At 49.2% G+C, this 24,027-nt stretch overlaps 9 protein-coding genes across 9 annotated transcripts; 4 read left to right on the top strand and 5 right to left on the bottom strand.

Moving 5' to 3' along the window:
• Positions 1–1,676: 1,676 nt before the first annotated feature.
• N7500_000026 (uncharacterized protein) lies at positions 1,677–3,201 on the top strand (the record flags this gene model as incomplete). The annotated part of the gene is made up of 2 exons (XM_056671172.1): positions 1,677–1,815; positions 1,877–3,201. The coding sequence occupies 2 exons, from the start codon at positions 1,677–1,679 to the stop codon at positions 3,199–3,201; spliced, it is 1,464 nt and encodes a 487-aa protein (XP_056536745.1).
• A 248-nt stretch (positions 3,202–3,449) lies between these two features.
• On the bottom strand, positions 3,450–5,399 carry N7500_000025 (acyl-CoA synthetase; the record flags this gene model as incomplete). The annotated part of the gene is made up of 4 exons (XM_056671171.1): positions 3,450–3,717; positions 3,780–4,684; positions 4,733–5,034; positions 5,090–5,399. The coding sequence occupies 4 exons, from the start codon at positions 5,397–5,399 to the stop codon at positions 3,450–3,452; spliced, it is 1,785 nt and encodes a 594-aa protein (XP_056536744.1).
• A 197-nt stretch (positions 5,400–5,596) lies between these two features.
• N7500_000024 (BolA family protein) lies at positions 5,597–6,133 on the top strand (the record flags this gene model as incomplete). Its single annotated transcript, XM_056671170.1, has 3 exons — positions 5,597–5,698; positions 5,766–5,872; positions 5,935–6,133. 3 exons carry the CDS (start codon positions 5,597–5,599, stop codon positions 6,131–6,133), a joined length of 408 nt encoding a protein of 135 aa, XP_056536743.1.
• Positions 6,134–6,635: 502 nt separating this feature from the next.
• N7500_000023 (syntaxin) lies at positions 6,636–7,858 on the bottom strand (the record flags this gene model as incomplete). Its single annotated transcript, XM_056671169.1, has 5 exons — positions 6,636–6,703; positions 6,763–7,042; positions 7,103–7,575; positions 7,626–7,791; positions 7,853–7,858. 5 exons carry the CDS (start codon positions 7,856–7,858, stop codon positions 6,636–6,638), a joined length of 993 nt encoding a protein of 330 aa, XP_056536742.1.
• A 1,675-nt stretch (positions 7,859–9,533) lies between these two features.
• N7500_000022 (phosphotransferase family protein) lies at positions 9,534–10,733 on the top strand (the record flags this gene model as incomplete). Its single annotated transcript, XM_056671168.1, has 1 exon — positions 9,534–10,733. The coding sequence occupies one exon, from the start codon at positions 9,534–9,536 to the stop codon at positions 10,731–10,733; it is 1,200 nt and encodes a 399-aa protein (XP_056536741.1).
• A 304-nt stretch (positions 10,734–11,037) lies between these two features.
• On the bottom strand, positions 11,038–12,839 carry N7500_000021 (peptide MFS transporter; the record flags this gene model as incomplete). Its single annotated transcript, XM_056671167.1, has 2 exons — positions 11,038–12,754; positions 12,808–12,839. 2 exons carry the CDS (start codon positions 12,837–12,839, stop codon positions 11,038–11,040), a joined length of 1,749 nt encoding a protein of 582 aa, XP_056536740.1.
• A 6,624-nt stretch (positions 12,840–19,463) lies between these two features.
• On the bottom strand, positions 19,464–20,295 carry N7500_000020 (eukaryotic translation initiation factor 4E; the record flags this gene model as incomplete). Its single annotated transcript, XM_056671166.1, has 3 exons — positions 19,464–19,931; positions 19,991–20,062; positions 20,179–20,295. The coding sequence occupies 3 exons, from the start codon at positions 20,293–20,295 to the stop codon at positions 19,464–19,466; spliced, it is 657 nt and encodes a 218-aa protein (XP_056536739.1).
• Positions 20,296–20,821: 526 nt separating this feature from the next.
• Positions 20,822–21,594, bottom strand: N7500_000019 (Mpv17/PMP22 family protein; the record flags this gene model as incomplete). The annotated part of the gene is made up of 5 exons (XM_056671165.1): positions 20,822–20,886; positions 20,945–21,250; positions 21,312–21,417; positions 21,472–21,526; positions 21,584–21,594. 5 exons carry the CDS (start codon positions 21,592–21,594, stop codon positions 20,822–20,824), a joined length of 543 nt encoding a protein of 180 aa, XP_056536738.1.
• A 584-nt stretch (positions 21,595–22,178) lies between these two features.
• On the top strand, positions 22,179–23,212 carry N7500_000018 (40S ribosomal uS5 domain-containing protein; the record flags this gene model as incomplete). The annotated part of the gene is made up of 3 exons (XM_056671164.1): positions 22,179–22,460; positions 22,611–22,868; positions 22,916–23,212. 3 exons carry the CDS (start codon positions 22,179–22,181, stop codon positions 23,210–23,212), a joined length of 837 nt encoding a protein of 278 aa, XP_056536737.1.
• Positions 23,213–24,027: the final 815 nt, after the last annotated feature.

Raw genomic sequence — 24,027 nt, 5'->3', positions numbered from 1 at the left:
CTTAGTGAGCCTCTGTGATATATAAGTATAACCTCTAGATAGCGCGTCTTCTCGCGTTTTGAAACGCGATGAATATATTTTACTATATATCAGTTATAACAATAGAAGATTATACCTTATTAATGGCGAGAAACGCGGTCTAGAACATAGTGATCAAAAAGTCAACGTCTTTCTAGAACATGTGTTGTTAGTAACTTGGTCCCCAAAGGCTCTATCAAGGGGCCCAGTAGGCTTTCGCTCCGGACCTATGACCCACCGACGGGCCGAAAGATAGGCCCCAAAGCTCAGCTCATTTGCGGGATGGGTTAGCTTTGGCTGTGGGTTTTGCGGCGCGTTACTTCTGAGTCCAAGTAAAAGTTTGATCGCGAAACAAGACTCTAAGAGAAGGCTTGAGTTGAGGTTTTCATCGAGTCTAGCTGCTGGTTCAAGCGAGCAGCATAAATAACATGGAAGCCAATGGGATCCTTGAGTTTAGCATCGGAACATGATATTTCGAAGGGGCTGCAGGTTGAAGCTCTGAAACCGTGCCCGACAATGATGTGGAATGGCTGTATCGATGAGTTAGGAGGGTATATATTCCAGCCATCTTCAGTGGCCTCAGAGACATCTTAGCTCTCCAAAGTTGTGGTGCAATGCCTGGAGTTGCCAGCGCCGATGACCTCCCTTGGAGGCTATGTCAATACAGACTCGATTCAAGTGCAAGCCTGACAAATTGCTACTCGGCAGTGAAAAAAGAAGCAGCTTCATACCAGAATCCGGATCATCGAAAACCACATCCTAGGCCTCCTATTGGTCTCTCATATAATTGCGGGAGACCAACTCGGTTCGGGGTTTGGCATTGGCAGGGCCTAGATTGAACCAAGAGATCAAGGTCACGCTAGTAATGAGCGATTATCCCCAAGGGATCACTGGCATTTCACGAAAGGTCAAGACAAGGATGAGATCCAGTCATGTGACTGGGAACTATACCGATGACGTAGGCAACACCTGCAGTGCCAAACTGGCCGAGGACAAGTCTGCGATTCCAATAAAGGCAGTATGCGGTAGATATGGCTTTGATGTCTGCCTATTATGCGTCTTATGCCTATCAGGCCCTTGGTAACTCCCTCAAGAAACTAAGGAATCGTCACCCTATCACAAGTCCAGAGGACAGTATATTGTACTGAGAATAAGAACAAGATAGGTTAAGCCATGATCTCATGTCAATTCACTCTGGTTGGCTATCAAATTGACAAGGATGTGTCTAGTACAACTTTCCTGCCCGCATACTCTGTATAGTTGGCAGACTTCCTTGGCAGGTTCCCCCATGACGCAATTGTTTTGGATTTCGATATGTTCTAAATCAGGGATAATGGCGAGTTTCTGGTATGTTGATGTCTGATTTACCTCTGTGATGACAAGATCCTGATTCAAGTGGCTGACAGTGTATCCCTCCATGGACATCCTGCCCAATAGCAGATCCTGGCACCGGGAGGCGTTTGTACTGTTTTCCTGGATTGTTTGTACACCATCACATTGAAAATACGAACGTCATTTGAATGTTTGCTTGACTCTGAAGAGAATGTTGTCAGGGTATAAATACCCTCTGCTTTCCCCAGAAACCCACTTTCCTTCTTCCACCATATCCCACACTTCAATAACTTCCAACTTCAACTTTTACCAACACCAACATCAAGATGCAGTTTGTACGAAAGGCCGAAGAGGCCCTGACTGGCAAGAAGAGCGAGTCGCACGAGTCGACCGAGTCTTCTAACCATGGACCTCACAAGTCAAACTTGGCTAACAAGCTTGACCCCCGTGTCGACAGTGACCGAGGTTTGTCATTTCACCTCACATCAAATCTCACATCAACAGTCAAGGATACTAACTGCCGTAGACAACCGTGCTGCACACACTGATGCTACTGGCCTTGGAGCCACCCATGGCACAACCCATGGCACAACCCCTGCTACAGGCACACATAGCTCGGCCCTAGGCTCAGGAACCACTCACGGCACCACTAGCACCAACGCAGGTCCTCACGACTCCAACATCGCCAATAAGGCTGACCCCCGCGTCGACTCTGACCGCGACAACCGTGCTCGCCACGAAGGTCTCACTGGTGCTGGCACTACACACGGTACCTCTGGCGTGACTGGCACCGGTGCTGGTCTTGGATCTACTCATGGCACAACCGGCACTCACAGCTCGACTCTGGGCTCTGGAACCACTCACGGCACCACTGGCAGCACCAACGCAGGTCCTCACGACTCCAACATCGCCAACAAGCTCGACCCCCGCGTCGACTCTGACCGCGACAACCGTGCTCGCCACGAAGGTCTCACTGGTGCTGGCACTACACACGGTACCTCTGGTGTGGCTGGCACCGGTGCTGGTCTTGGATCTACTCATGGCACAACCGGCACTCACAGCTCGACTCTGGGCTCTGGAACCACTCACGGCACCACTAGCACCAATGCCGGTCCTCACGACTCTAACATCGCCAATAAGGCTGACCCCCGCGTCGACTCTGACCGCGACAACCGTGCTCGCCATGAAGGTCTGACCGGCGCTGGTCTTGGATCCACTCACAGCACCACTGGAAGCACCAATGCCGGTCCTCACGACTCCAACATCGCCAACAAGCTCGACCCCCGCGTTGACTCGGACCGTGACAGCCGTGCTCAGCACGCAGGTCTCTCTGGCGCTGGCACCGGTGCCGGTGCCGGTCTTGGATCTACTCACCACACCACCGCTACAGGCACCCATGGCTCAACCTTGGGCTCTGGAACTGGCGCTACCCACAACACTATCCAGGAGCAGCCTGTGTACACTACCGGCGGTCCCATTCCGACCCCTGGTAGCAGCAGCACCAACGCTGGACCTCACAGCTCCAACATTGCCAACAAGCTCGACCCCCGTGTTGACTCGGACCGTGACAGCAGTGCTCAGCATACCTCTGGTCTCGCTGGTTCTACTACCCACGGCACCCACACCCGTGGTGTTCCTCATAGCCCAGCACTTGGTGGCTCTGGTCTGAACACCGCTGGTCATCAGGATGCTCTTGCTGGTAGCAGTTACAATACTCCTGCCACCGGTACTACTACTGGTGCTACTGGTACCACTGGTCCTCACAGTTCAAGCATTGCCAACAAGCTTGATCCCCGTGTCGACTCGGATGTTACCCGTGCTGAGAACGAGGCCCTTCACCGTCAGATCTAGGTGGACACTGGACTAGATTTGGGTTTCCTTTGATATGATGCTACGAATTTGAAATTCAGCGCAAGCAATTAGTTTTCTTTTACCAATACCAGAATTGACAATTCATTCAATATTTTCAATATTTTCGGACAGTATTGTACATCTTTTGATCAAGTAGAGAGAGTAATGGGCCAACAAATCTCCCATCACTCACCTCACTTTAAGTCTGGGTAAAATTTCAATATTGTACAGTGTAATTGTTTCGATCTTCAAACACCAAAGACTTCTCTCACAAGTGCCTTCTTATTGACCTTCCCCATCGCGTTCCTCGGAATAGCCTCCAAAACTTTCATTTCCTGTGGAATCTTGAAGGAAGCAAGAGAACCCTTCAACGCGCGCCGCATATCCATCGGACCCCAAGATTGACCATTACGACCTGAAGCAGCCGCATCGGGAGCAAGAACAAGCACAGCAGCGATCTTCTGACCCCACTGTTCAGACGGGAGACCAACGACAGCAGCTTCGATGACTTGGGGACTAGAGGAGCATCGTTAGTACGGTACCTTTGTTCAACCGAAACTCCGAAAAATGCAACTTACAGAGAAAGTAACTCCCTTTCAACCTCCAACGCGCTAACCTTCTCGGCCCCGGTCTTGATGATATCGACACTCTTCCGCCCCTGGATGAAATACATCGGTCCCCGAGCCCAATCGCCGCTCGCTCCACTGCCAGCTCCCTCAACTTCCCGACGGATAGCTACATCGCCTGTGCAGAACCACGGTTTGCCTCCATCGTCACTCTGCACGAAACTCTCCTGCGTGGCTTTCTCGTTTCCCCAGTAATGGTCGAAGATTGTTTCGCCGCGGAGCTGGATCTCGCCTTCGCGTTCCCGGCCACTGGTACTCTTTTCTTCAATTGGAATGACGGCACCCGTCTCGAGATCGGTGAGTCGGGCTTCGACGCCCGGGAGTGGCCAGCCGACACTCCCGTCGACGCGGTCTGCGGCATCGAGGCCACAGCTAATCGCCATGCCGACCTCGGTCATGCCAAAGCGTTCCAAAAGGACATTGCCGTTGCTAAGATTTGTCCAGGCGGTTTTTGTTGGTGTTGGGAGAGCGGCAGAACCGGAAATGTTCAAGCGGAGGTTTTGTGGGGATATTCCTTCTTTTGCGGCTTTTTGGAGCTCTGGGGTCAGTCTGGGGAAGGTGGTCATGAGCCGGTTGTAGATAGTTGGGACGGCAGTGAGGAATGTGATGGGTGATTTTGAAGCATCGGATGGGAGGAAAGGTGCTGCTAGTCGTTTCCAGACCGTGTCCGGGTTAAAAGGGTACATGAACTCGATTGAAGAGCCTGCTACCAGTGGTGTCAGAATTGCGTTTACCACCCCGTGGATGTGATGGAGTGGTAGCAAATGAAGAAGTCGGTCATCCGGTGTGTACTTCCATGCTTCTAGTAGCGAAGATGCTTGCGCGGCCAGTGCCGATTGGGGGATGAGAGCACCTTTCTGTTTGGCGTTAGTAATAGATCCTAGCATAGAACTGACTCAGCTTACCGGTCGATTCGTTGTCCCAGATGTATACAACATCATCCCACTGGACGAAGGCTGCTTTAGATCATGCAAGGTTACGTCCTCGTGGCTCGATGCACCTTCTATGAGCTTATTGCGAATAGCAAACAGAGGCTCACGCTCTAATCCCCCCCGCAAGAGTTCCATGCCTTTATCAGCATACTTTTCAGTTGTCAACAGCATCCTAGCCTGTGAGTTATCTAGGATATACTTCAGCTCGCTGGTGGGGAAAGACGGCGAGAGCGGAAGCGCAATGGCATTACTAGCAAAGATCGCCAGCAGCGTCACTATGTCTATTAGTATTCTAGATATCTTCTCCAGTAGAGCTCAAGGTAACAGTACCTACGTAGTCATAGCTGTTCTCCGCGAGGAAGGCAACCCGCTCGCCAACCAATTGGCCCTGCGCCTTCGCGGCCTTTTGTTCCAGGTCGTCCTTGGCGCGGACGATGTCGGTAATTAGACTACCATAGGTAAATGACCGGGAAGAGGCGCTATGCACAACAGCCAGACTTTCAGGGTCATGGCCCTGGAGTGCGCGGAAGATATGTGTGTTCGGGAGAGTCGACAAGTGTCTTGCGCTGAGAGGCGTTCGCCGAGTGAAGCAGACGCGCGCATTCGAACGCGAAAGCAGGGAGAGTAGACTGCCAGACATGTTGAATCTCAGCTTTTTAGATATTTGGAATTCATCTCACAGCTTAAAAGATGAGCGATTGAGGTGTCGAGGCGTCGAGCGAAAGACAAGTTGATGTCATAAGAGTGAAGTTCCCCGAAATCAAAAACATCTGATTGGCCTCAATTGCGGACGTCTCTCTCCTCCTCGCTCCCTTTGATCGCTTCTTTTCCTTCTAAATGCTTCCTCGCCGTCTTCCGGGTCTGATCCCTCGCCGTCTATTCTCTGGTTCTGCTAGGATGGCCTCCAATACCCCGTTGGAGGATGTCATGCGCGACAAGGTGAGCCAGTCAGCCACGCCTCCAATGTTGATCTGCATTGCTAATATTTCCTCTCTTCGTTTAATAGATCGCCCACGCATTCACACCCTCGAAACTCGAGATTCGGAATGACTCTCACCTTCATGCGCACCATGCTGCAATGGAAGGGTCGGTGTCAAAGGAGACGCATTTCCAGTTCGTTCCCCCGACACCCGAACATACACTGCACACGAGAGTGAACGTCTAATCCCTCGCAGTGTAACAATTGTCTCTGATTCCTTCGAATCGAAGATGCAGCCCGCTCGCCACCGTATGGTATACGCCTTGTTCAAGGAAGAGATGGCTCGTGAAGGCGGACTGCATGCACTGCAGTTGAAGACGAAGACACCGGCCGAGGAGCAGCGCGAGAAGGAGAGAAGGGATCAGGAGAGGAAAGAGAAGATGGAAAAGGTATAGTGGATTGATTGGGCGTTCTGGTGCTCGTTTTTCTGAAAGAGTCTGTTGAGTCGGATACCCCTAGACGATACCTCGATTTTACATTACACTGCACAAATCATCTGCGATCTTGGGACTCAGCTATGGTAGACTTCAGACTCATGCGCAAAGAAATCGATTATTAGACAGTATTACATAGGTTCTAGCGACAAACAGGGGGTCGAAGAAAGCAATCTAGTATATACACATCCATGCGCCGCGACATCACGAGCCCCGAAACTGCGACAATCATCAAAAGCCATCGCGTATTAGGCGCAGAGCAGCTGTACACGAACACGCAGGTACAGCTAGGAGGCAAAGACACAAAAGAAAGAGGGGTCTGAAAGACATTGCTTTTACACAAGAAGGAAATGCGAAGGGGTGGTATAACGAGGGGACAAAGACAAATGGGAGGATGCAGAGATGCGTCCCCAGGAAAAGGTCGTACATGGAGGGGGTAGGAAGGGGAGTGCAAGACAGATCACTACTTCCCGCCGCCGTTGTTCTGGGTGACACCGACGGCCACACCGACGACAATACCAATAATGATGACTAGACATTAGGTTAGCGGTTGGGGCCATATTTTGGTAGGCAGACAGGTAAATACATACGGATGATAATCAGTGCATACCACTTCCAGCGCCGAGCGTTCTTGGCGCTCTGGATAGCGCTATCAAGCTTGGTGTTGGCCCCCTCAACGTTACGGTGTGTCTCCTCCGCTCCCTGTTGAATCTGCTGGACTGCAGGCTCCTGCTGGTGTACCAGCTCTGCGACCTCATTGTACAGGTGGCTAAGTTCGATCAGATCCTGCTCGATTTTGCGGATGGCGGCGGAACGTTGTAGGGTAGCCTGACGGGCATCGTTGGCCTGGCGAGTGCGAGTACCGGGAACCTAATCCTCATATATTAGCAAGGGACTCCTGCCAAGATTCGACTTTGGACAAAAACATACAACAAAGCTCTGCTCCTGTCCCATCAGAACATTCTGCACACCCTGCTCCAACTCCTCTGGGGAAGCCTCGGGGTTGGCAATCTCGTATCGGCGGCGCACTTGCTCTTCCAGACGCTTTTGGAAGTCGCTCTGTGTGCGCTGGTACTGCTCAATCTCACGACGCAGGTTGCGGCTGACGTTCTCGACCTGGCCCTGCACGCGCGAGTCACCGGATCCCGGGGTCTCCTTGATGCGCTTGAACTGATCGCGGAGGTAACGCAGCGCGGTATTGATCTCATCCTCAATGTAGTCAAGTGTTTGGCGCGAAGCCTGGTCTTCTTTGCCGGTGCTCGAGTCCAGAAGGGCCTTTTGGGCGGCGACCAATTGAGTCTCGCGCTTCTTGGTCAGCTCAGTGATGCCCTCATTCATCTCCTTGCACTTGTTCAGAATCGCAGTTGGGCCACCAGATGAAGCTTGATTCATGTTGGACATCTCTGTCGAGACGTTAGACTTGTCGCAAGGTGAGATCATCGGGTCAGCATACCATAGCCACCGTTTCCCTGTTCTGCCGCACCCGCCTGGTTATAACCAGCACCATATCCATAGCTCTGTTGTTGTTCCTGGGCTCCATAGGGATTGCTCTGCTGCTGACTTCCGTATGGGTTGTACTGGCCGTAGCCGCCTGAGTTGTTATCCCCTAAGCTCTGGTACTAGGGAAAGTTGCATCAGAAAATAGATTCAGGTTAACAAGGTCACATTGATTTCACTTACACTCATGGTGTGCAGATATCTCAGGTTCTTCAAGGGACAATAATAGTAAAGGGGGAGAGTGATGAAGGAGGGAAGGGTGAGACGGGAGAAGTGGAGGGTACGGGCAGAAGCGCTGGCGGTGTCAGGGAGAGCAAAGCCAATTAAGGGTCCGGGGATTAGTCGCGCTGAGCGTTAAGCATTTAATATTTTATTAAGGATTAAATGAGCTTCAAGGGTTTCTCGGGTTTCATATGTATTTTAAATGTTTCATAAAATAGAAAGGTGGTTTTTTTTTTCTTTCGTTATGGCCCCCCTATTTTTAACAATCTTCTAGTAGAGTGCACTGTTCCTACATATTTGGCACTGCAATTTGGTGGAGTCTTCTGAGATTGACCATTCACCCTGTGTGGCTGACGCTGTTCTATTTAAGACAGATCGGCATTCGGTCAAGGATCCGCATTGGATATATTTTCCCAAGGTATTGAGTACTTGACTTTGGTTGGTACTCCCCACTTTGGAGCATGTACCCAGTACCTTGTCTCACGGTCTGTGGCAACCCGAGTCTGCACGTCATGATTATGATGTATGGACTTATGGAAGACCGACTTGGTACACTTCCAATAGGAAACAAATCCAAACGTTGCTACTCTGTATACAACTCGGAAATAGCATGCGTGCCTAGGAGGGTATGTATGTAGCCTGAAAATTATCTATGAAACTTGGCCAATCAGGTTCAAATGTTTCATGAGCCTCATAGGCAACTAAATATATATCCATGTTATGTTTTGTATAACTACAGGACCTATAGATTGAATGTCTTTGCCTTCTCGAAGGTCATGGTTGCCTGATGTAGAAGAAAACCTGATATAGTACTGCCTATCGTTCAGGCATCTTGATTTCTGTAGTATGTCCCACAAGCTATAGTGATCATTAGTGTCTAGAATGTCGCCCGAACCAGTAACATGGTTTCTTTGTCCCTTCCTAGTTCCGTAAGTTCAAAGAGGAAAGGAGTTGAGCCGTTCTCAAAGACGACTCATTTCTCAACTATATCATCTACACCTGTTCAAGTCAATCCGTAGCCAGAGTTCACTGCATTATGAGTGATGAAAAAAACAGTTACTCTCGCCAACCAATCCTGGTTCCCAATCCTCGAAGCTCATTCCAGGCGTGCTCATCTGCTGTCTTGTTGGCTTATATACACCCACAAACCAAGGTCAAGACCAGATCAGAACATATGGAGTTGAAAGAGAGGAAATAGGTGGGAACATAGCAGGGGCCTGGATTTCCGATTCGGACCTTCATTTAGGGTCCTCGAACCAGAGGGGAACAATTCTGGTTTCTGGGGGAAGAATGTGTATGCCCTAAGAGACTGGGGCCCAACTATACTTCAATTTGCTAAGGTCGCATTGCCATTTCACGTAGTTCAAGTGCAATTCTACTTTCCCCTATAGCATGCAATAGGCTTTTTACCGTATCTAGTATCCTAGTCTCTAGACTCGCCTATTTGCACCTATATGCATTGTCAGAAACTCCAGACATAGAAATCATTATTTACTAAACACACTAGCACTAGTACATAAAGAACGGTCACATGCTACTAGTAACGACCTAAGGTTAGCGCCATTTCATCTTACACCCTCACAACAATCGCCCCAACAACAATCTTATATCCGGACTGGTGACTTCGTGAACTTCGTCGACAATGGGAACAGACAGCTATCGTCTTCCAGCGCTGAGCGCCGACAATATCTGTCAATTTATCGTGTCTCTGGATCTCCCCACTCCTACCTCAGTTGAACCTCTCAAAGTCACTGCGGCATTTCATTCTATCTATCTAGTCCATTTCGCAGCACCCACCCCGATCCATACATTAGATGGCTCTGTGCTTCCAGTCAATGCAGACGGCTCAGTGACTCTGGTCCTACGCGTCTCGGGCCATCGACTTCCCACCATCAAAACTCGTAATGAAGTCGGTGTCATGACATGGATCCGTCAGAATACTAGCATTCCCATCCCCGCCATCATTCGCTACGATTCCACCGATGACAATATCATCCGTCATGAATTTACTCTCCTCGAAAAGGTTCCCGGGAAGAGTATCGATCAGGTTTATGATACGTTGTCAATAGAAGTCCGTACTAAAATGGTCCATCAATTGACAGACTACCTGATCGAGCTTCATGCACACCCTTGGGATAGTTATGTTGGCGGGTTGACCCTCTTGGATGGAGAGATCACCCAAGGCCCTCCAATTGATGAGAATTTCTGGGAGGCCCCTGATCTAGAGAAATACTGGGCGGGATCCGAGTCCCTTGAGTTGTTGAACCCTATTCCTTCTCAGGGTTTCGATAGCTTTGTGGCCTTCACCGTCACCTGTCTCGATCGCTATATCTACGCCATGGAAAAGCATCCGTCACTTGAATCTTATAGAGATATGATTCCCAGAATTCAAGCCTTTTCGTCAGCTATTCAGGAACATGCTGAAGAGTTGAACCAGGTCGTCTATGTTCTCGCACATCGAGATCTCCACTTTGCAAATATTATGTGTGACCCGGATCAGCCCGACTGTCCTATCACTGCTGTTCTGGACTGGGAGTTCAGCAGTGTAGTACCCGCACCTCGCTGGAATCCCCCTTGTGCCTTTTTATGGAATATGAAATCGACTCCAGAGGACAAAGAGGAGCAGACTCGTATGGAAAAGCTCTTTGAGTCCGTCGTTCGCGAAAAGGGAGCGGAGAAGATCCTTGAGGAGATGGAGTTGAATCCACTTCAAGAGTCCATGCAGACTGCGGTGAATCATATTCGTGCCATTGTGGAGGTCTGTCCCCGCGGCCAGGCTCAAGACCGAGTGGCCCACTGGCGTGGGGTGGCCGAGTCGGCGATGGAGTCTTTTGGAGTCTAGTACATATCCATAGTAATTTGAAGATAAGACGTGCCTTGGAATTCTTTCATCTGATGTATGTTGTATATTGATTATTTCATTTTCTATTTATGAGCTATATATACTAAAATTAAACCGAGCGTCATATCATACCATGTCTCATGATCTGCACAGCAGTCTGAAAACACCCAAAAGTGCTCCGATGATGCAAGCGAAGATGAAAAAAAAAGTACGATCCCAGCGTAGAGATACTTGCGATAACAATGCGAATGCCAAAAGAACAAGAAAAACAAAATAATACAGATTAACACCGCTGGTGCGATGCTTACTCCGGCTTGGACTGGTGTTGGTCCGCATCGACCGGAGCTTCGGGCATGTAGTCGTCGGCATCGAGGGCGTTCATGTCATCTTCCTTGGCGTTCAGGTGACGGAAGATGGCGTAGAAGATAATTCCGCACAAGCAGGATGCACAGGCAAGACCGGTGAACATCCACATGATGGCGGGATCGAAGGCGGCGGGGGTAAGTGCTTCGGCGATGGCGGATCCGAAGGCGTTTGTGAGAAGGTACATGGCCTGCACGAAGGACTTCATGCTGGGCGGCGCCTTGGTGTATGCGTACTCGAGACCGGAGACAGAGGCGAAAATTTCTGAAATACCCATGAAGACATAGGCCGGGGTTTGAATGGCGATGTGCACCCTGTTTCCTTGGGCAATTCCGTCGATCTCAGAGGCCTCACACAGAGGTGAGTCGTAGCAGGGCCCGGCGGAGTAGATCAGGTGCTGCACGATAGCGGCGTACATCATGGCAAGGGAGCCGACGACGAAGCCAAGGGAGATACGGGTGATGGGGCGGAAGGGGATCTTCATGCGGCGCATCACAGGGTAGACGCAGGTTTCGAGGATTGGGATGAAAACGATGATGGAGATGGGGTCAAAGTTCTGCATCAGATCGTTGGGGATGCCGTGGCCTTCCATCTGGCCGGCCTGGGCGACGAAGTTGCTAGAAAACTGTCCATAGACGACCCAGTAGATCGGGTAGAAGGCGAACACGCGGCAGGCGACCAGGGCACGCTTCAGCTCGTCGATAAAGTGGTCATCCCAGGTGACAGCGGATGCACCATTGTGCTCAGTCTGCCATGAGGGCTTGGGGGCGTCCATGTTGCGGTTCTTGATCATCATCCAGATAGCACGGAAAGCGTCCGTGATGATGGAGCCCTGGGGTGGGCGCACGACGTAGTACTTGCGGCCGAGCACGATGACGAGGGTACCGACCATGAACATGCAGAGACAGAGAAGGAAGGCGGGCCAGAAATCGATGTACAGCTCCATGTAGGGGGTGGCGAGAAGGGAGAGCGAACCGACGTTAATGCATCCGTAGAAGATCATGTAGATACGCTGGATGGTCAGAGCGGGATCAATGATGACGCGCTCGCCCTTCTTGGTGGTAGAAACGGCCATCTTCTTCCGCTTGTACTGATCCGCAATCAACGGAGCCACGTTACTCTTGATACCACCGGTACCCAGACCGATAATCAAGATGGCGACAATGAAACCACCGATACCCGAGCCGTGTTGCAGGGCAGTGGGGATGGAGGTACAGACCAGGATGAGCAAACCAACCATGTAGATCATACAGAACAGCACAATGGTCTTGTACTTGCCCAGGTACTGATCGGCGACGATGGCACCGATGATGGGAGTAACATAACACCAGAACTGGAAGAAGGTAGTGAGGCCGGTGGCACCCTGGTGATCCATACCGAGGGCACCACGTCCCTGACTACCATCGAGAGGTCGCTGGACGTAGTTCTGGAACAGACCAGACATGCCGTAGTATGTGAAACGCTCGCAGAGCTCGACGACGGCCACCAACCAGGCGGACAGAGGCAGGTTCTCTGCCACATGGCGCAAGGAAGTCTTCTCCGAGAGTGTGGGTTCGCCGCCATCAGCGGTGACCTGGTTCTCCTTATCGAATTCGGCATCCATGGCCTTTTCATTCAGAACGACGTGTTGGGTGACGTCCTCGGTATCGTATGGAGGACTGAAGATCGGGTTAGCTACCAACTCATGGATCCCGGCCAACCATATACATACGCAGCAGAAGTCTCCATCTCGTGGTTGGACATGGCTACGAGATCAGATAATGCCTTCTCTTTCAAGAGGGCCCAAAATAAAATCGCAGTCGGAGTAGAGAAGAATTGGAAAAAATCAGGGCATGAATAATACTATATATGCAATTTTTCATTGAGTCAACATCCGAGGCTGAGTGGGACCAGCCTGTCTGATATCGAGCAAAAAGAAAAACCGAAAAATTTGGAAAAATTAAAAAATTAAAACGATAGCATAAAAAAAAAGGCAATTTCGATGTTTTTTTTTCCCAGACTGATCTGAGAAGGTCGGATATTGAACGAAAGATTGGCCACGACCGTGGATGCCGATGATCGGTGTTTATCGTCCCACGGCGAATGGCTGAAATCGAGATGAATTGACCCACGAGGGCAACGCGGAAAGTGCAGGTCAAGCAATGAGATGCCGAGAATTGAGTGGATTGACTCAGTTTGGAATCATCCGAGCAAATGAGGGTCTGCAATCTTTCGTCTGGGGGATTGGTGAAAGGGCCAGCCCGAGTCCACTTTTTTTTGCAGTTTTTTCCATCGAATCATGTCGAGGGTTCCCAGCGGACATGGCCGGTGAAGCTTTTGGAACTTTCCCAGTTGAGGAGGTTTCCGGTTGAATTTGCCACGAGGGCAAATGTTCTTTTTTTATCTCCGGAGTCGAGCAGCTATGCTCCGCTGGAGGGATTTGGGATTTGGGATTTGGAATTTGGGATCTGGGATCTCTGTGTGGCTTCGGTAGATAGGGTCGGTATGTGGCTACGTGCCAGGGCTTTCGGGATATTGAAGACATCACTCATGCCGGTCCGAATGCAACGTTGGGGTCCCCTCGTTCTGTTTCAATAGCTTCACATTACCCGCTTACCCGACACCTTGTTTGATTTCTCCATCAGGCGACAACCAATACAGGAAGCGATGACCTGAAAGAAATCAAGTTCAGTCCCATCTTGGTCTGGTGTGTTCTGGGGTAATTATTCTCTCGTAAGTTGTAGAAGCGAGGTGGATCTGATGTTTAGGGTGCCTGCCAAGCCAGGTGATAAGGCAGGGGTTTCTGTTGGTCATTTTAGTATGTTAGTAGAGACCTCACTTTTTACATTCTTTGGTGAGTGAAAGGTAAGAAGGGAGGAAAAAAAAGAAGAAAAAGGATTCCAAAATCACACGGGATACCCCATAAATATAAACGAAAACACCAAGAACTCCCAAGAAAGCCCAAGAGTCATGGCACACGCCCTTTGCATCTCCGATGGCTCCGATTTCGCTAAGGCTGAAGCTCGGGGGTCACGGACTTAGCACTCAACATCCTCAGATGGTATAAGCCGTGATCTGATTGGATGTCTATGTGGTGGCTTTCTCTCCCAAAGATTGGCAATCCTCTAATAGTTCCCTTGGAGCTTCATGGCTAAGAGCTTACTGATCTTGATAGATCCTCTGGAGCTGCCTATTGGCCAGGGCTTGCCGTGAAAGTCCAGGCTGTAAACGCTCTCTAAAACCTCAATCCTTCGAGCATGTGGTATCGCTGCAACTGTCCGAAGAATAAGCTACCACTACTCTATGTACAACATACTGCGTACTCCGGGAGTCAATAGGACCGATGTCGGCCCCCAACCGAGATTATACACCAGGGATACCACGAGTTGGATGTTCCGACAGCCACTCGGAGCAAACCGGATCTTCGTTGGGGGCCTTCATGAGCCTCAAACGGGATACGATGGTCTTATCTGAGGCTGCATTTTCCGGTAGTATGTCTAGCTGAGACTTACAAGAGTATTCTGCTGACCAGAGGTACCTCGATAAACAGCTGTGTCCTATTGGCTACTCTAACCTTAAGGTAATCTTCAACAAGGTAATAGGACGCCTTTACTCTCTGTCCTCCTGGTCTTCAACTATACTCTACAACATAGGATTGATCAGAGCAGTTGATTTGGAGACCAAACACTTTAAAGTACCTTTGGTTTCTTTTCTTTTTTTTAGCCCTGGAGGTCAGATTTGAGATACTAAGCGACAATGTCACGTCCAAAGAAACAATCCAGTTTTTCATTGTCTTCCCCTATACTTCAAATTCAATCATGGGAGTCATTCTCGTTGTAATTTCCACCATCGGCGCCCTTTCAGAATACCCGGAAGCAGCCTAGGGGACTAATCTGCCCATCGGTTTACTCTACATGCTCAAGAAGCCATCAGTCGTCCATCTGGTGTCATCCCTGTCATTGTCAGTTCTAGCTCTTTGAGCACAAAACCACTATTTGATAGAGTGAGTCCAGGAAAGCAATAAGACACTGGCGATAATCTGTGCCTACGAGGGTTCCATAAGTAAACTCTTGGATTGGAGGTGTACATTTGTCCCCCTCGGTCGAGAGTCCCAAAGCAAAAAAAAAAAAAAAAAAGAACAAAAATACGTCCGGGAATACCTGGGCAATTCATACAACTGTGGATCAGTGAGCAGTCTATCCTTCCAGGATATGTCTAATACTATAGTGTCATATCATAAGAAATAAAGTGGGGAGAGAATCTTCGGGTCTCTTCAAAGTCGGGCGTGTGCCTCTTTTTGAAGGCATGGAGTCCACTTCCTTCCTAGCATGTTTCCTTCACAGATTCACCTTCGCATCGATATGTATTGTCAGTTGCAAACTCATAGCCCCGTCAGAATAAGAGTACAAAAGTAATATATGGAACTTAAGCCAAGACGTTTGATCAGCCCCCGTAGAGAACCAACCGCCTATCTTGAATGTCATCAATATACCGCATCACCTTATAAGTCTTGATCGCATCATACATGATCATTATCTAGGTATATATAGGGTATACAGAAGGCTTCAATGTGTTTCGTGGTGTATTTCCTACTCTCTGATAAGATGATTAGTCCAGATTCGAGCTGACGGAGAGATCTCTCGGTCATCAGCTACGCTGCTTCCAAGGTCTTAGCTTTCTTCAACAGCCTGCTGTGTGGAAGCCTTTCCCACCGAAAGCAGTATTGTCCCTTCTTGAGTGCAGTGCGCCTCGTACGTGGACCCGTTCGCCAAACCGTTTCCCCTTCCTTTGTCCGGCTTAGCTCAAAGGGTACACTGTAGTCTGGAGGGGTCGGCCGGCCTGGCTATGTAAGCCGCTTAGGTACATTGAGACATCGTTCTATGGCTCTGTCGGTTCTCGTCGCTACCCATTCATTTAAAAATGTGCGGAACTTTAACATATCAGAGTCTAGCTCGCGGTGATAGGTCCATTCAATAGTCTACACCATATCTATATCTCGCTCCCAATAAGGAATACTTGTAAAATATATATCGTTAGTGATGATCTCGTACAGCGTAAAGACAACGCTAGACATATCGTCTCGGCTATCCAGTAGATACTCCTTTCTATTAGCGGCCCAATTAAAATCGAAGAGAACAAGCTTGTCTGTTTCGGGATCGACAAGTAAATTCGGCGGTGCAATATCTTGATACATTATCCCAAATTCTAGGTTCAGGAAATCCACCACCTAGGTAAGCTGCTGTAGCCATTCAAATCGGAAGGGCCTTCTCGGATCGGCGTCTGCTAGCGTTCCCTCTAAGATATATTTTGTTGTGAATCCAATCACTCGAGACTCTATATCTTTAAGAACGACCCGATTAAACGGTACAATATTAGGAGAGGATAGTAGCTTATTAAGTATATTAATCTCCTTCAAGATATTTCTAGTCTTCGAGGTATATTATAAGGATTGAATTTAAATACGACTCTCTAGCTATTATATAAGGAGAGATCGACACCTAGCCTAAGCCGATCAAGCTCTTGAAGCTAAGAGAAGTATATTGTAGAGTAATTTGTAAGCGATTAATAGGGTATAAATGGGATATATGCAACGAAGGATATATTATCTTCTTTCGGATCTATCGAGACCCTAGTAAGAAGCCCCTCGTCGTCGACTATAATTGCACGAATTTCCGGCGAAGGATAATCGGTAAATTGAGCAAGAATTGAGTTCTCAATATCTTCGTTAGGGGGAAGAGTTTGGCGGTTCCTTTCACTTTGATCAATCGCAACTGGTCCCAATCCCATACATTGCAGTGGGTTTCGGGGTTGTGGGTCTTTCCCTAGGGCCAAAATAGCCCTGGCCCTCTGAGTAAAACCTGTCTTCGGGCTTGATCATGATGGAATCATCAATGCAGATAAAGAGTCGATCTTTGGATGCTGTTGATACAACAAACACTGCCTGTCTTGCGAAGGGGAGATTATATCGCCAGAGCATCACGTGGACCCGACATAAATCGGGAGAGCCCTGACCTCATTCAGGCACCTGGGCAACCCTGAGCGGTTATTTGAGACATTAGTTGACTCCCGAGGTTACGAAGCCCCCTACCTAATGTAACGGTATAAGGAGTGCAGTCAGATTACTACCGGTACGTGTGCGCAGTGACTGTAGGTCCCTTGACCAACAAGACTTATTCAATGTACCAGAGACCCTAACCGCCATCACCCTTGCTCAACACACTTGTTAGTATTGCTTGTTAAGGGCCAGCGGTAGATTTATGGGTGATTGTTCTCGAAAGGTTGGACCGTACTTGACCATGTGTACTCATAAAATCACCAACGGCCACATATGTGCTGAGCGAGAGATGATAGGTGGTTGATGTTGGTTGCCGCGCACGATTGAGGCTCAGAAAGTCACAAGCTCAGCGATGTCTAATTGTTCTGCTGCGCGTGTATGTCGACTTGAACACAACTCCTCCCTTTTTTCTTGCTTATATATCTCGCCTCAATCTCTCCCTTTTGTACCACCACGGGTGTCACTGTCTACAGCCCTGCGATCAGCATAGCCGACATTGAGCCAGCAGATATGGGAGACGATGTCTGTCCTCCACGTACCAATAGACTCAATTAGTCTAACAACTGCTACTATGGTTGGTTGATCTACTACACCAGTGTCTGTGGCCATGTATTCCAAGATGTGCCAGTCCGCTGTGGAAAAAGGACTACGGTATCTGGGAAAAGTGGCTTCTGCCATATCCCGGCCCCGAGGAACATCGTGACAGTGAGGATCAGTGTTTAGTGCAAGGACTGTTGACACCCCACAGATCAATGAGTGATATACTATTTTACTGCCAGATTCCGTACTAAACCGATCATCTCAGGTTTTTTTTATTCGCCCTTCGAAGGTTCTCGATCAGAAAGCCAGGGTTCGGATGATGTTTTCTAAGGAGATAGTGGTTGAGGATCTTGTAAAGGCAGTGCAGCGAGGGAAAAGATGGGAGGCGTGTCATCGCCTGGTGCATAGGATACTTTGAACCCGTTACTTGGAGCAAACTAATCCACTAGCTTGATGCGTATCTAGACGATGTTTTCACCGCCTATGGTGTAATCAGACTTTTATTCCCGTATATTCTGGTATAACCGAGCTGGCTGCTAGCATTTCCAAGCTCATAAATAGAGTGATTTTGTTTATCAGGTAGGTGGGTAGCTGTTGGTGACAATGGGCATGGTTCAACCACTGTTAGAATCGGCGATGGTAGCTGTATTCGATGGAACTGACACGCTGAAATCTCAATAGTATACTATATTCTACGGTAACAATATGGGACATGTTCCGTTGTAATTGACAGACATAATAGAGATGGATGTACGGAGTACTCCGTATATCGACTGCCTTCACATCCGCCCAGTAACTGAGGAAAGTATCCGGATTTGCGTGGTCGAGGGGCTGAGTACGATTTATCTGTGTGGCTTGCTATGGATATTCTGGCTATGCTAGTGTCAGTCTCACCGCGGTCTTCAAAACTCTCAATTATATCATCGTACCATATATAAGCATACCCCGAGACGCTCCCGCAGCGGGTCGTAAGCTGTGAAATACTCAGTGTTAAGCAAGCTGATCATTGCAGTTAGCTTGCAGTAACTACCATGAAGTTGGGAAAGAAAGCTATAGCCCCATGTGTCAGAATCGCTGGATGTGTGGCACAGTGCTTTGTTGTCAATATATGGAACCCGAGGTCCAAAAAGCCAAGCTCATCGTAGTAGTGATAGAAAGACCAGAGAGAATCTACAAGGCTTTTCTCCCCTCCCTCGTCCATTATAGAATGGGCGAAGAGTACGTTTTCTTCTTCTTTTTGGCCCCTACCCAGGTATAAGAAGCCTTCTTGTTCCAACTCGCTGATCAGATGCGACAACAAAGAACTATAACACAGGGCCTGGAGATTGAGCCTGCTTACCTGACCTACACCGACCAATGTACCTCCTAAGATAGCCACCATCCAAAATCAAGAGCTCTACTCACTTGACCTCGCTAGGATCGACCCTGCAACACCAAAAGTTGAATGGATTCAAGAACAGGTCATATTTGTATAGAATAATGTAAGGAAAATACCATCATACTGGCACGACCTCAGCCTCAACCACGGCATAAGCCTCTCGTAAAATGTGTTTGGTAGAGTAAGATACAAGTCGCAAGCAATCAGATCGTCCCTGCAGAACTATGCGGCGGGGCGGGCATAAAAGGGGGAATCTCGGTCCCTATGTGTATCATTCCCAGTTTCCTAGCACCACACATCGAGTCAATTCCCCTCGATTCGTGTCGTCCATAATCGTGAAATATGCGCATCGCCATCCGTCCCCTTTTCGTTTTTCATCCTCGTCTGCGCATCACCGTCCTAGCCAGCCCCCCATTTAAACGGTGTACTTGGCCTTCGCGCGTGTGCTGCCGCTGTGTGCACTGTCGGTGTGGCCGGAGAACTCGACGACATCCGCCAAGTTGAGTCGCAGAACGTCCTTGAACCGCTGGCCGATTGCCTCCAGGATCTCCTTGCCCTGCGCCTGTGTGCGGGTGTTCTTATCGCCCTGAATGCTCTTGCCGACTGTGCGTGTCCATAGACCGACACGGTAGAAGCCCTTACGCACATTCACAACCACTCCCATAACTTCGTTGTCGTCGTCGTTCTCAAGGGTCTCGCCGATCGCGGCCAGCTGCGCGTGCAGCCAGAGTTCGTCGATGGGGACGGAGCGCTTGTCCTTGAACTGGTATGACCACTTTCCACCGTGCTTGTTTTGGGGGTCCTCCCACTCGGGTCGTACGCCCTTCTTGAAGAGGTGGTAGTCGGCCTTCAAGCCAAGTTCGGAGGTCGGCGTGATGTTGTTCTATTAGCGATCGAGGTTAGTGTGATCGTTGACCGGGGGAGATATCGGATTGGACATACATAGATGCCCCAGAATTCTTCAACAGAGCTGAAGGTAACCACCTCCTTAAGCAAATCGTTCCAGTTGTCGCCCTAATTTCGACTGGTGAGCATGCTGATGTCGATTTACCCAAGGAATGTCTCCTACCTTGCCACTAGGGGGGCTTGGTGAACCACAGGGTCCATTCGTGCATAAGAGGGTGCTTCACGTTGAAGTCATCGGGGTTGTGGAAAACAGTGACGGCATCACCAGTCTGAGTCTCGGTGACAGGAGCGGAGTTCTCATCGGCAACAGCCGGGGTACCATTCTCTGCGACGGTAGCCATAGTGAATGGATGTGGAGGGGGAGACGATCGAGTCGGAAAGTCGGAGGGGCGAGAATTTCAGGGAAAGCGCAAACTTGGGGGTTTTCGCACAAAGAAGGTAAGAGGAATCCAAGCCTGGATCGAGTTAGCAGTAATAGTCTGCTCCAGGCAGTGTGAGATGAGAGTGGAGGTGGGCGACAATTGACTGCAAAGAGTGGAAGTTTTGAAGTTCGAGCCACAAAAACTTGCCTTGCCTCTTTGGGTTCTTCCGTAACATAATCAAATATTCACACCTGTATTCACACCTCTATATTCCCAATCTTCACTTTGCTCTGATTTCTACCAGACCATTTGGTTTATTCTAATTCACTTCAATTTGGATATTGAGATTCATATTTGTGTTGTCTATGATATGGCCCAAAAAAAAAGCAGAATAAAAATTCTCCCGATGCCTGAGGACAAAATAACCCAACTCAAAATTACTATACAATGGAGCGCCAAGGTGAAAATGCTCAGAATAGCTGACAATCAAAACTTCAAGGGTATCTCAAATCACGCCTTGGAGTTCTAATTCCTCGCCGCTGTTCATCAAGCTAAGGAAGCAGTTCCAGCCTAATGAGTTGTTAATAACTGAAGGAGTATGATGGGCACTCAAAAGCACGGTACTCACCCAGACTGATAACGTTGACAAAAAGCAAACGCAGTTCTAGAGGGACAAATGTGAAGTTGACACCCTGTACAAACGGCCAGACCATCAGGTTGGCCTTGTAGGCGGGACCAAAGGCAGCCTTCCACCTTTCCACAGGATCAACGCCTTCCATAATGGCCATCGAGGATAGGAAACAGGTGAGCTGGATCGGAGCAAAGAAGATTTGATCGGCAGCAACACGGGCGACGGTGGTGGATGTGGTGCCCCTCAGAACGACATGACGCTGGAGGATGCCAAACCAGGTAGTGGCAACTGGACCGAAGACCGCTGAAAAGGAAAATACACACCGATCAGCGATATACAACAGACTCGAGACTTGAAAGCATACCTCCGCCATATAGAGCCATGCGCCCAGTGCGGGCAAAGTCGTGTTTCTGGAGACCTTTCCGGTCAACAGCTTGCTGTGCTAGAACATCACCACTGCCGAATAGGAACTGTTGCAACAAGAATCAGGAGCTGCTCAGCGGGAAGAGGAAATGGGATCATACGGCGCTGGTGACGCTTGCGGTGAGGATGGGCCTCTTTGCCAACTTGGACTGGTACCTGGTTGAAGATGTTTTGAGCTTCAATTCAAGGAGGTGATGAGCAAGGAAGACTTACCAGCGCAACATAACTGCGATTGAGTAGCTATGAAAAGATGCAAGATGGATGAATCGAAGAAGAAAGCAAAGAATGAACACCAAAGCAAAGGGGAGACGCTGAAATACTATGGCAGGGGCAACTGGGGGAATAATCTTGAATTGCGGAGTCGAGATTGACCTGTCGCATTGCCCAAATAGGAAGTGCATCCGCCCAAAGCAGATTTTCAGGGTGACGTAGGAGGAAGAACAACAACATCATGAGCAGTCGATCTGATTTCAAATTATGATATTCTATAAGATACTGCTATAGCTAATAGCTTGAAAACACTAACATAAGATAAATCCATTGCATCTTCCACTGCGTCAATGTCCCTCTAAAAATAACGATCTATCGATCTACTTATGGGCCCCATCAGGTGACACCGCCCTGGAAACCTTAAGTGCACGTGCCACCTACCTGATCTGGAACTTAGGGCATAGGGTCTCCACTAGGGTTGCCCGCTCGCTTAGCCCACCCGCGCAAATTTCGGGCAAACAGTGCTCAGCGCCGTGAATCTCGACGACCAACTCAAAACCGACAACCCTCCCCGTCGCTTCCCCATAACAACATAAATATGGCTGACGCTGCTCCCCGTGGACGTGGTGGTTTCGGTTCGCGCGGCGACCGTGGTGGTGAGCGTGGTGGTGACCGCGGTCGTGGTGGCCGTGGTGGCCGTCGCGGCCGTCGTGGCCCCAAGCAGGAGGAGAAGGAGTGGCAGCCCGTCACCAAGCTCGGCCGTCTCGTCAAGGCCGGCAAGATCACCTCCATGGAGCAGATCTACCTCCACTCTCTGCCCGTCAAGGAGTACCAGATTGTCGACTTCTTCCTGCCCAAGCTCAAGGATGAGGTTATGAAGGTACGGATCGACACACTTTTTCTCAGATTGGAGGATTGAGCGGGACTCGACTGGAATGCGACAATTGAATGCAATTGCGCAGTGCAAGCTCGAGTGGAAAGCGAATATATCGAAAACAGACCAGAAACTAACGTCAATTTCAACATACAGATCAAGCCCGTCCAGAAGCAGACCCGTGCCGGTCAGCGTACCCGTTTCAAGGCCATCGTCCTCATCGGTGACTCCGAGGGCCACATCGGTCTCGGAATCAAGACCTCCAAGGAAGTTGCCACCGCTATCCGTGCCGCTATCACCATCGCCAAGCTCGCCGTCCTCCCCGTCCGTCGCGGTTACTGGGGTACCAACCTTGGTGAGCCTCACTCTCTGCCCGTCAAGCAGAGTGGAAAGTGTGGTTCCGTCTCCGTCCGTGTAAGTTTCTACAATGGTCATTTCTGATCTTCAATTCTGCTTTGGAGGTCAGTGATTTGAAGAGATGGTTTCTAATTAATTGCAGCTCATTCCCGCCCCCCCGCGGTACCGGCCTTGTCGCTTCCCCCGCTGTCAAGCGTCTGCTTCAGCTCGCCGGTGTCCAGGACGCTTACACCTCCTCCTCCGGTTCCACCAAGACCCTCGAGAACACCCTCAAGGCCACCTTCGTCGCTGTCGTCAACACCTACGGTTTCCTTACCCCCAACCTGTGGGCCGAGACTAAGCTCATCCGCAGCCCTCTGGAGGAGTTCGGTGATGTCCTCCGCCAGGGCAAGAAGTACTAGGTTATGGATGATGCATGATTTTTGTTCGACAATTCCAATGGGTTTCTTTTAAAACTTCTCCCTCCGTGCTCGGCGATTAAAAGGTGGTTCGTGTGTGCGAGAGACATCTCTGCGCCGCTCTTGATGTATTTATCATGGGGAGGGACACAAAATAGCGAAGTCCACGGGCCATTTGCCAGCCAGATTGTTCTTTTGAGCAGTAGTTGTATGCAGTAGGGCAGTAGGCTTTTCACTTGATATATAATAAGCTTGGGATGCGACAGTATGCATCAACTTCGCATCCTCGCTATGCAGTGGTACAATATCGTCATAATAGTCTTGTATAAGTTGCCCAAGCAGCTCAATATGCAAACAAGACCTAGCCTGTGGTCAAGTCTGTGGTCTCACCTGTCATTTCGGACTTCAGATTAAAGAATATCTTCATATGGTTATCCTGAATCAATGCTTATATTGACGTGTCATAGCTCAGGTCTATGAAGGGAGATGGCAGGGGCCCACATCTTTGGGGTATACTAGTCTAAATATATATACATATATAATAAGTGAATTTTGCCCTACACATTGTGCCCAGTGTGATAACCGAGTGTGGCTATCTATCATATATAACATCCCATAAAAAAAATATCTAGGCAGTTATCAAGACAAAAGTATTATATATACAAGTATTCTATATGACACCACCTCCAAACGCATACGGATTGCATAGAGCGGTTGTCGAATTAGGCTTAGCTCCTTGTGCGACTCCTTCATCTTCCCATTGTAGTTCAGATCAAAACATCTCTTGCTCTCTTTCACCAAATCTTGTGGAAGTCCTT

Source organism: Penicillium coprophilum (assembly GCF_028826855.1).
Source record: "Penicillium coprophilum strain IBT 35676 chromosome Unknown utg000001l_segment0_segment0, whole genome shotgun sequence".
Lineage (NCBI taxonomy): Eukaryota > Fungi > Ascomycota > Eurotiomycetes > Eurotiales > Aspergillaceae > Penicillium > Penicillium coprophilum.
This window is presented reverse-complemented; position numbering and strand designations above follow the sequence as displayed.